This window comes from Lissotriton helveticus, chromosome 10 (assembly GCF_964261635.1).
Source record: "Lissotriton helveticus chromosome 10, aLisHel1.1, whole genome shotgun sequence".
NCBI classification, from domain to species: Eukaryota; Metazoa; Chordata; class Amphibia; order Caudata; family Salamandridae; genus Lissotriton; species Lissotriton helveticus.
In genome coordinates this window covers 953,447,501-953,459,902 of record NC_136071.1, presented here as the reverse complement: position 1 = coordinate 953,459,902, position 12,402 = coordinate 953,447,501, and the positions used below count along the sequence as shown (strand labels likewise).

Below are 12,402 nucleotides of genomic sequence, written 5' to 3'. Positions count from 1 at the left end.
ATCACTAAAGAGTGAGAAGACCCCCTTTCAAAGTAAGATTTTCAATCATACTGGGCTTGAGACCCTGAGGGACGTGTCTCACTGAAGGCCATGCTACTAGGTTTATGTACCACTTTGCATTGATCTAGCCCTGCGTTTTGTTTAATGTTTTCCATGCCCTGTGATTCACAGCCATAATGTAGTGCTATGAAATCTAGATGATGGAACCTCTTCTCTAGGCCTGGCATCCCTGGATAATGGGTTCCAAGACCTGAAACCCTCTTACCCCCACCAGAACTCAGCACAGCCATGATTCAGCACTGTGAGCCCCAAGGAGGTAGACTCTCTCCTGGGCCTCATAGCATAACATTATGGCTGCAAGACCCAGGCAGAGTAAAGCATTCATTAACCCCTTGCATGCTTCGGATGGCCCCTGGCCATCCGACGTCACGGTGGGTCCGGGGCTGTCCAAATCCCTCCCACTATTCAAATCGCCCACACTGCGTGAAGATGTGCGCCGCATGCAAGGGGTTAAAAGGCAAGGTTAAAACAATGCCAGTTAACCCCTTCGACGCTGATGACGATCTCAGTTCGTCATGAGGTACACCTCGCGTACACTAATGACGAGCTGAGCTCATCATGAACCGCGTTTTTTTTAAAACCAGCGTACGGCGGGAAAATGAGCTGCGCGCATGGAGTTAAGCAGTATAAACCCATGGTCAAGGCTTTCAGAGAGGAAACTCCCTCTGGGTCCCTGGCCAAGCAGTAATTAAAATCTGACTTTGAAAGAAGTCTATATTGTTCTTTATTTCGATACCATCTATAGGGCAAAACAAAGATATCTAAAAAATGACTATGAAAAATATTAGAGTAATCCAAGTCAGTCATGTAAGTGAAGCTGCTCATGTTTACATTGCACGTTGCGCTTAATTTACTTGCCTAAGAGTTTTCCGTTTTTTCTGGATTGCTTTGATGAAGTTTTTAATGAAATATATTAATTGTGTATTATGCATACAGTGAATAAATTTACCCAAAGGTATATGCGTGAGTTCAGGTTGTGGGTGGGTGTTTATACCTGCCCATGTTTGAGAGCACTAAAGGTGAGTATGAAGGCCGTCGAGGTGCTCACAGTGGCTGCCAGTGGGTCACAAAGGTGTTCAGAATACCTATCGTCCAATCATGATTGGCCCCTGTGCAGAGCTCACAAAGCAATGGTGACGTGCTAATTGTAAATATATGCAAAGGCATGTAAATAAGGGTAAGGAGAATTGTGCCAGTGCAGGAGGGAGCAGCCAGACCAGTCTGGCATGGGAGGGCTTGCTAAGCTGTTTATCATCAAAGCTCTACACTACAACTTCAATAAGACCCAGGGCCGTGGCACCCACTGTCCTGCCCTAACAGAACTGGATCATCACAGTGAGATACTGGGACGCGGCCCCTTCACTGAGCCTTGGAGCTATTATCCAGTGGTTCCAGCCTAGAGCAGGCCGCCACTTTTTGGCCTGCATTGCACTACACTATGGATACTGATCCTAGGGGCCAAAACCAACTGCTCTTGGCCACGTAGCTCATGGAGTAGATTGGTGTTGTTTAAAGTCATTGTTGAGACATAAAGCAGTAATTTGCCCTGTAAAGGACATCACTAGAGAGCCGATAAGGATCCCTTTCTAAGTCTGATTTTAATTACTGCTGGACTTGAGACCCTGAGAACCTCCCTCACGAAAACCATGCACGACCCTGGCTTTATTCTGCCCTCCTTGCTTTAGTCCAGCTTTCCTTTTGCAGAATGTTTTTTCATGCCTTGGCTTCAAATCTACAGTGCAGCGCTGTGAGGCACAGGAGAGGGCCCCCATGCCCTGGGCCTCGCACCACTCTATCAATGGGAGCGATAAGGCCTAGTTTAAGGGTGTGAGTCCTTTCCTGAGCATGGCACCAGTTACCAGCACTGTGAGGGCCAGGGGAGGCGCCCGCTCTCCTCAGCCCCATAGCGCTAAATTATGGCTGCAAAGCCAAGGACCAGGAAAAGCATTCATTAAAAAAGCAGGGCTGAACCAAAGAAAGGTGGGCAGCATAAACCCAGGGTTAGGGTTTCAGTGAAGCAGGTCCCTCTGGGTCTCTTGCCCAGCAGTAATTAAAATCTGATTGTTAAAGTGTATATTGTGCTCTGTTTTTGATATCCTTTACAGAGCAAAACATTTATAGATTTCTCAGCAATGACTGTAAAACCTTGTATAGCAATCCATGTAAGCCATGCCAGTGAGATTTCTCGTATTTACAGTTAACGTGTCTCGTTTACTTTACTTCCCTAAGAGTATTTCTTTTTCCTGGGTTTTGTTTTTATGTGGTTTTCCAGGCAACATATAAATATTGTGCTTACTTTGAACCATCATGGCTATAGGTATCTGTGTGAGTGTAGGATGTTAGTGGGTGAGAATAACAGGCCATGATTGAGAGCAATGGAGTTAAGACTGAAGGTAGTATTGGTAATTATATTCAAAAGAGTTTGAAGGAGGAACAAAGGTCCTGTTGAAATACTGACAAGGTAAAAGTAAAAGGAAATACAGTGCACACAGGTGAATGGGTGTTTTGTGAGTGTGCGTAGAGGAGAATTGTAAAGTGTAGCAGATGCAAGAAAATGTGTGGAAGGAGAAAGTGAAAAGAGTGTGGAAGAGGAAAGAGACGAAGTGTGAAATATTTAGATGGAATACTTTAGAAATATATGGGTTGAGGTGGCAGAAGAAAGCGGTGAAGATGAGAACATGAATGACTGTGATACTCTAGGTCTTAGTCACATACTTTCAGAATTTAAACAATTTTACATGTAACAATTCACAACAATGTCAATACTGTAACTCATTTATCTGACTGTACTAGCAAACACTGGCAACGCCTATAGGTCTGGCGTATGAAACCTTTCAAATAAAAATGAAAAGGTACATGTATCTGAATTCAACTTCATCTTTTTAAACCCTGTTGCATAATTTTTACCAGTGATGTAGTTCAATTTGTTTTCTGCTGTGCTCGGTAATTTGTATCATGCATTAATCTGGATTAATCGTGAGTTAACAAGGTGTAAGAATATCTATCTTTGTGAGACCTGCACCTAGCCGTTCCGTCAAAAGTAATTATTGTAATCCACTTAATACAGGCTCAAACTTGATAGACTTATTTCATTCGGATATTTATCGTTTTATATACCGTACTGTTATCCACACTAGGTCTCTTCAAGTCATCCCACAAGAAGTCCTTTGATGTCTCATTCTGTGATGTCACTTCTTCTGATGTTGCATGCAAATTCGATGGGCCTCACATCTTTCCTTTCACCCAGGATGCCAGAAGTCCTAGGCCGGCCCTGATTTCACGACAGATATACAACGTTGAGCAAACGTAAAGTTTGATTTGCCTAAGCAAGAGGTTTTGCATGTATGCTCAGTTATAGACACACATGAACAGAAAGTATATGGCCAAAATACATTTTGAACGTTCCTGGAACACGTGATCGCATTTATAGTATTTCGATCTTCTTCCGAGGGCTAATTTAGGAATAAGTGGGAATGGGAAAATGTGTTTCACCTTTGTGAACTAGCAACCTACTTTTGTGAGATTTACGACCTTTGTGGGTATAAATTCCATGTTTGCTGAGTGTTAGTGACTACTCTTTGCGCAGTCTCTTCTGAGTAATGCAATTAATTTCATTTTGGTGTTACACAGTCTTCCATTTTCATGCACCAGTTGTCATTATGCACTGCAGAAGTTGTGCATGAGTGAAGCAAGTTACACCTGCAGCACAAGTTAACATAGGCTCATCTAAATGGTACCTTTGCCGCCCCACTTGTGGAGCATGCATAGTGTCCATATGTGCAATCGTGTGTTTGTAAGGGTGCAGGTGCATTTGCTGTTCTAAAATAATATATCTAAATATTACCCATACATTATAATCTGAATTGATCGTACACTGATCCCATTGTGATCTAAAGATCCAATGTCGCGGCCCATGGCTTAGAGATGTACTAGTGGCTTGTGTGCCTATACAGGCTCGTGCACAAACTTGGCATCTCAAATTATTAATTGTCCATGGACTGTCATCATTGTCAGTATCATAACTTGAGGTGACATCAGTAAAGTCCTGGATGAGGTCATGACTAGTACATGGCTTGGTCATGCCTTCTAGTTAGTGTGCCTTACTGTAGCTGGAGAATTTCAGTGTTTTTAACTGTAACATCATTTTAATTGTAGTTTTCTTTTTTATTTGACTCTATAAAGGGAATGAGCACTAGAAAGACTAGAAGAAGAAATGAAGGGAAAAAAAGAACTTGCGATATAGAGTGAGCAAGGATGTAGAGAGCAATTCAGGGTTATTTTTTATTCAGGTTTTGACACAACACAGCCTGCCTTCCAAAGAAGTGTAAAACTCTTTCAAAGGTTAAAAGACAACAGTACTGTCCACAAGAAATGTGTTATCTTCTGTATAATTTATAGTGTATAGCTGTGATTGGCTTTGTTATAATTATCCTAAAAGGATTATGGGCAGGGCCGGACTGGCCGTAGCTGGCACCGGGTGTGCTACACAAAAACAATGTGCACTATATCCGGTACATAATTAGGTGTGCCCTCTTTTTGTATCTGAATGGAAATGCTAGCATGCAGTTAAAGGTGCCTCCCCCTTCATTGTGCCAACCGAATATATCCCAGAAGAAATCCAAGCTTCACTCGTTCCATTTCAAGGGATGCACCCTCGGCCCTGACCACACAATTGACCTTATTACGGAAACATGTTGACTGAAAAATATTTCCATACTCTACTTTTTGAAAAATAAAAGTAACACTAGTCCAGAGGATAAAATAAACACAAATGAAAAACAGAAAATGGTATTGTAGAGGTACAGTTTTAGAGAAAAGCGTATTCTATTACATATTGACCCTGTAGGGATCAAATCCACGCTGTCTGATTCCCTCAAGAACTCCTCAAAATCAAAGACAAAATCCTTTTCCTTTATTAGCCTCAACTGTCGCTCTTTACCAATGCATAAACTAGAAATTTTTAACCTACTCTTAGATGAAGCACCCGACGCATTGTTTATTACTGAAACCTGGCTCAAAGAAAGTTCGGGTCCAGACATAGCTATGGCACTTCCGGACTCCTACGCTATCACCAGACTTGACAGGGAAAAGATACCTGGCGGAGGAATTGCCATCATCTTCAAAAAGATTTTTAATTGCGAATTTAAACCTCTTTTATGTGATGGCTGCCAAGCGGCGACATTTAAACTTACGCTAGCCCCTTATTTCACTTTAGCCGGAGTCCTTGTGTATCGGCCTCCGGGGGCAGCATCCAAATGGGTGACAAATATGTCTGCACTTATCGGACCGTTAGCCATGAGAACTGCCAATTTCACAATCTTAGGCGACATAAACTTGCATCTAGAGGATGAGGAATGCTCTTTAGCTAAAGACTTCATAAATGACTTAGCAGCTCTCAATCTAACCTTAAAGAACTCAGGGCCTACACATCGTGCTGGACACCTGCTAGATCCCATCTTTTCCAATCTTAACAATATTGTGACGCATTCTGCCCAGCCTCTGCCCTGGTCCGACCACTATTTGGTTAAATTTGCCCTTCAGGTCGACCCAATAAATAAAGATAATACTCCCCTACCCACCCAGTTTATAAGAAAGTGGAAACAACTTGACATTGACAGTCTCAATACCCTCCTGGAAGAACATAGGCCTTGCACTAAGACCACTGTTCAACAGCTTTCCTCCACAGTACAAAACTGGCTTCTTGCAGCCATTGACTCCACCCTGCCCAAAACAAAGCTTAAACCCAACACCCACCGCTCTCCTGCACCCTGGTTCAACGATATCTTACAAAATGAAAAAACTAGATGTAAAAATCTTGAACGTCAATGGAGGAGGAGTTACTCACCTGTAATCAAGGAAAAATACAAAATTCAGTTAATAGCGTATCAAAAGCAGTGTAGCAAGGCTAAAGCAGAATTCATCTGCACAAAAATCACAAATGCCTTAGACCACTCCAAAACACTTTTTAAACTAGTAAAAGAGCTGTCTGGCTCTAATACGTCTCAACTCCCACCTGAACTTAATAAAACTCAATGTGACCTACTAGCTGCCTTCTTCATCAATAAAGTCGACCAAATTCACCAAGACATTAATCAAGCTTCTAATAAATATAAGTTAACCACTGAAGCTACCCCAAACTGTGCATCACCTACCTCGGGTAATGCTCCAGGCATTCCGGATTGCTCTACTCCGGTTAATGCATCTTCTGTCACACTTGATAGTTGGCCCTTGCTGAACCCTGATATGGTTCAAAGGCTGCTAAAAACTATTAAATCTGGCTCACCTAAAGACCCATTGCCATGCTCAGTCTTAAAGCAACTTAACAGCAACGTCTTGGTTACCATCACTGATCTTCTCAATGCTTCGTTACTGGAACAATTTGTACCCAGTGAATGGAAGCATGCAATGATTCATCCGCTCTTGAAGAAAGCTGGAGCAGACCCCAATTTGCCAGCTAACTTCCGCCCAATATCCTTGCTGCCCACCTTTGCAAAAATATTGGAGAAACATGTACATCGTTGCCTCACTGATTTCATTACCACTCATGACCTATTACCATCCCACCAGTCGGGATTTCGTGCAGGCTTTTCCACAGAAACTACCTTGCTGGGGGTAACCGAAAATATCCGCCGCATGGTGGACAAGGGCGAAACAGTGGCACTTGTGCTGCTTGACCTCAGCGCGGCATTCGACACCGTGTCGCATGCGGTCCTCGCCCAAACACTCCACTCCCTGGGCATCCGTGGGGCAGCTCTCAACTGGATTAGATCATTATTGGAAAACCGCACGTTCCAGGTCTTCTCACAAACTGCCTGCTCCGATACCATGACATTCAAACACGGAGTTCCACAGGGCTCTATTCTTAGCCCGTTGCTTTTCAACGTGTATATGAGCCCCCTGGCCAAAATAGTGGAGGAAACAGGGCTTTTAATGTTTTCCTACGCTGATGATTCCCAGCTGCTTTTTTTCTTTATCAGCTGCAGATTCTGATAATTCCTCCACCCTACAACTCGGACTCTGTAAAATCGCCGACTGGATGCAAAAAAACTTCCTAAAACTTAACGGCGAAAAAACCGAGTTAATCGTGTTGGGCAAAAATAAAGAACTTTGGGGACCCCAACATTGGCCAACTGAAATGGGCACCCCCCCTACCCCGGTTACTCATGCTCGCAACCTGGGCGTCATTATTGACGACTCACTCAGTTTACATCAGCAAGCGGTAAAGACTTCAGCCACCTGCTTTGCCATATTAAAATGGCTAAAAAAGATCTGTTGGATGCTGCCTGAAAACACCAAGAAAACAGTTGTCAATGCCCTAATAACATCTAGGCTAGATTATGGCAACGTTTTGTACCTGGGGGCGAACAAAGCTACTGTCCGCAGGTTGCAATCAGTGCAAAATGCAGCAGCCAGACTTCTCTGTAAAATTCCCATCTCTACTCCAACCACTAAATACATCAGGAAGTTACACTGGCTAAAAATTGAAAACCGAGTTAAATTCAAATCTCTATGTTTTATGCACAGGATTTCCACCAACACCGCTCCTAAATATCTGCAAAACCTGGTGCGCCCCTACTGTCCTTCCAGATCTCTTCGGTCTTCCACGGCAAATCATTTTGAAATTCCAAGGACCAGGCTGTCACGCATGGGTGGCAAGTCCTTCTCATTCCTAGGACCTTCGCTCTGGAATTCAATGCCACATACATTGCGGTCTGAGTCGAATTACATCACATTCAGAAAAGCCTTAAAAACATGGCTCTTTAACATCTAGTTTCTGTAACCGCATTGCTATTGGGATCTGCCGCGCCGGGAAACCCTTTGTTGGGTAGCTGTGCGCATTACAAATGTAAACAAATAAAATAAATAAATAAATAGGCAGCTGTAAAACTCAATGGCCAGATTAAAAATGCTTTGAAACCAACCCAGTGGAGGCTCTGGAGGATGACTTGATGAAAACATGCATAACTAATTAGATGTATAGGTTGGAGCCACTGATTAAATATAATATCTTAAAACGTTTTTGTTTTAATGTAAGCAACATCCCTACTAATCTTTTCGACAGTACAGACTCTCTTCAGCGGAGGTTCTGGGTCAGTGAGATTAAATGAAGACATGGTAAAAGTGAACCGCCTTAGGTTCGCTAAGCAAAGCAGTGTTTTCAGCCGAAATGTAATTTGTTATTGGATCTAAAAGAGCAAAACGTGTGGGTGAAAACCCGTGAAGTAAATACCAGTAAGTTGCTGCTTAGTAGTTTGATATGTTTAGTTTAGGATTATCACAAATCTTAATAAAAGCATATTTTGTTTGCATATCAGCACAGACCGTGGCCTAAATATATTTGTATTCAGCCAAGGTTGTTTATTATTATTCTAGGATAAATCAGTGAAGTTGGTACAACCTTCTTCTAAGAGATCCTTTCAAGGCCTGCTTTCTCATAAATAATACAAAAAAACATTATTGTAATATAAACACATGAAAAACCATCCCAAAAGAAACCAGAACATGGGAAGATGGGTGGATGGCTGAGTTAGCATATATTGGCACTTGGATGTTGCTACATTACTAGATTGAAAGGACATTGTGTGCATCATGACAAATGCATACTACACACGAGACATGTCCTGTTTTATGATATTATCAGAATCCATCGTGTCCTGCATTGTAGTACCAGCAAGCAATGATACTGGCGAATATACATTCTCATTTCAGAGGTTGGCTTAGTGAACAGCAGTGGCATTCAGTACCACATGCAGGCATTGTGTATGGCACCCAGCTATCGAAAGCAGAATACTTTTGTTTGTGAGTAAATACTGAATTAAAGTTTTTGTTAAATTCTTCCGGCCGGCAGGTATGATAGTGGGTAGGAAGGCAAAATAAACCAAGGATAAGGAAGAGATAAAGAAAGATAGACGGAATGAAAGACAGGAAATGTGTACAATTTCAGAAAAGCAAAAAACAGAGTTGGAAAAAGAGAAAAAAAATAAAAAACAGAAACTGCTTCCATGTTCATTCGGATCCCAATGGTCTACAATTTAATTCCAATTGTTTTCGGCTAACTAGTCATCGCTAGCATTCAAGTAGCACTTGATTGGACTTTTCTTCCACTTAATTTTGAAGTGATGTTTCATGGATGAGCGGACTTCATTTTAATGAAGCTCTAGTCAAATTGGAGCCTAATACGGAATGGAAAGTGCGTTCTTTCAATAAATCTTGTATTAGAGCAGTTAGCTATCAGCTAATAATGAATAGCGTAGAGGGATCATGTAGACACCATTATTAATCACGTTAACCAGTTTCCTTCTGCAGATTCATGAGTACCGTTTTAGCATTCATCCTCACCTAACTGTACTTCCTACCAGTAGAACTATATACTCAGAGTGCATCCTGGAATAAGCTATTGATAAGTCTTCCATGAGCATCTTTAGTGTCACTTGGCACAATTCATATGTCTGAGCTGCATATTCATCTCGATAGTTCAGTGCTCTTTGTACGTGTTTCAGAAAATATATTGCACCCACAAAATATAGGTGCACATCGAAAAGAAAGACGTCTGGAAAGACGTCCAGTAACCACTGTTTTATTTCATTTGAGGCCTTTAGTGGAAGTTTATTTGTAATCTATCTCAATGTGAAATCTTCATCAGTGTAGATAGATAGATAGATAGATAGATAGATAGATAGACAGATCATGCACTTCGCTTAATCATTTTCTATCAATAATATAGAATTCTCCAGCTTGTAGTTCCGGTTTTGCTAATGTAGTAAAGTGTAACTGAATAGGACACTTTACCCTGCACGCTTTTACAACATGTGCTATTGTCCCACATTTTCTACTCTGCAAAATCCTTTACAACGCAGGGCTTTACAACCCAATCCATTACAATGCATTCCACATTACAACACAATTTACTAGTCTAACCCCACCGGGGCGTTACTTTGGGGAATATGTTGTAATGGTTTGTGGTGTAAAGCCCTGAGTTGTAACAGATTTTGCGGAGCAAAAAATGCGGGGTAATGGCATGCGTTGTAAAGGATGTTTACTGTTTAACTAGGCGAGATGTTAGTTAAGTAGTCACAGAGCCGTGTTTATAAAGCGACTTATATATAGGTGTCAATTACTTGTATATTTGTCAGAGCTATAAAAGTTGTGAGAAGTGTTCATGAAGGCTGATATTTGAAATCAGCATGTTAACGCAAAATGATGCCCGCCTCACCCCTCCCACCCCACCCCCTGCATAATTTGAGAAATGAAAGACCTCTGGGTCTCCTATATCTCACTGATATTCATTGACAACGGGCTGAATGCCCCCCTCTTGAAGTTTTGGGGGCCTTATGAAGGGTTGGGCCCACCATTATGTCTCTCCTTAAAATGGTATTTAAATGTTTTTAGTTTGTAGCAAAGATCCTGGCCAAGGGACGAAAAAGGGCTAGGAGTTGCGGGTTAAGGGACCCGTCTCTTAGAGCCACTGGTAATATGCATCAGGAAAAGATCAAGTTATGCAGCAGGGTTGATTAAATTATGCAGCTGGAAAAGGCACTTTATAGGGTTATATCATTACTTCCTTATGCTACTTCTACACAGATTGACACTGCCTTAGAAAAGGTTTGATTTCATTAGGGCCAGTTTAACACACACAAACACACAGCAAGCAACACGAAGGGAACTAGTCCGGGTTGTAAAAGGGCCTTCCACTGCACAGTAACACATGTCGCCGGAGTCTTTAGTAACTTTTAATCCATTTGAGACAGAATTTTTTTTTTTTATCTGCAGATTATGGAGCAGATGATGATTGTGTGGCAAATGATGCAAGTACGTTTTAAAGTGGCAAACGCCAGGGCCTTTAAATCATACAATTGCAGTGTCAAAAAGAAAGAAAACAAAGAAAAACCAAAAAAAGCTCCTGTCCAAAAAGCTATGGGTATTCAAATGTCAATAGATTTTTTTGGGGGGTGGGAGGGGGCTATTTTTACAGTGAATATTTTTCTGGGATGTTTCAAATGCAGCATTGGGTAAGTTTATACCACTAAGCCTTGGACTGCAACCCCCCCAGAAAAAAGGCACAACAACGATCTATTTTACATTTGTACGTGACATGTTTCATATGCAGAATTGTGAATGCCAGTGGTTTCATTGGGCCAGCAGTCAGTCATTCATTCTGTAGTATTGCATGCATTGCATCATTCATAGAGCTAGCCTCTTTAGTTAAGACTTGTTTGCTGAACCACATTAATCCTCTGGGCTCCTCACGAACATCTTCTTCTTCTTCTTTTCAGGGGTATGCTGAAAAGGAGAAAGCCATAGTGAATGCTCTCGAGGACTTGAAGGCGAATTTCTACTGTGAATTATGTGACAAGCAGTATCACAAGCATCAGGAGTTTGACAATCACATCAATTCTTATGACCACGCTCACAAGCAGGTAAGCTTGAACATTGGTATCCCTGGGCTCATCTCTGAATAAAGACGAGCGGCGGCCGCAGCGAAGGGCTTCATCGCCAACATCATATCTCTTCTTGCTATGCAACAGCGGCAATACTTCCATCATTAACATTCACAAAGGCGCTACACATGACCTCATAAAGAGACAGGGGTGTCAATGGAGGGTTGTTGCCCCTTATTGGCTCTTGGAACACACTTGATCTTTGAAATAGCAGGGACTCTAAGTAATGTTGAGGGCACAGTGAAAACTACAGTATGTTATTTGTGGTAAAAGTTAGATTTCTGGCATAAAATAATAACCAGGTGCCAGTCACACTAGGTGAAAAGGAATCATTTAGAGAGAGGCCGCCAATCTTGCTTGTCGCTTCCTTTAAACTCCATGTTAGGCTGTTCATTATCAGAAAAAGTGATATCATTCTTACATTTTTGCTCACATACTCTTTTAATACGTATTCTAGCTGTTGCCCGTTTCTAGCTAAATGCAGAATTTATGGCTCTTGCTTTAGCAATACAGTTAATGGCAGGGGTCTGCTCTTGTATATCAAGACATATGACCAATGCATTACTCATAAACACAAACATGTTCTGCCAAAGTTGCCTTGGGGAAATCAGATTGAAAATTATTATTGTGTTTACCAAATCTTTATTGCCCACATTAAACTTCCAATAGCCTGCAGCAGCGTGTTTATGCAAAATGGTCAGGCGGGGTCTGTTGGCAGAGAGAAGTACTTAGAGGCATTGAGAGAACACGAGGTGCCTATATTAGTGATTCATGGCAATCCCGGGCGGCAATGGAGATAAAGAACATGTCACTTAGAACATTCCCACTTTGAAATAAGCCCTGTGTGCTCCTGGCGGCAAATGTTCATGCATTGAAATGGGGAGACCAGCTATCAATCAGTTCA

The 12,402-nt window shown here is 41.8% G+C and overlaps 1 protein-coding gene across 1 annotated transcript in view; it reads left to right on the top strand.

The window, feature by feature from the left end:
• The window catches only part of ZNF804B (zinc finger protein 804B), a 1,016,963-nt gene that overhangs the window by 750,639 nt on the left and 253,922 nt on the right, over window positions 1-12,402 (top strand). The window contains exon 3 of the mRNA XM_078664401.1: window positions 11,334-11,477. Coding sequence (XP_078520527.1) covers window positions 11,334-11,477 — 144 coding nt within the window. The remainder of the gene's footprint in view (window positions 1-11,333; window positions 11,478-12,402) is intronic.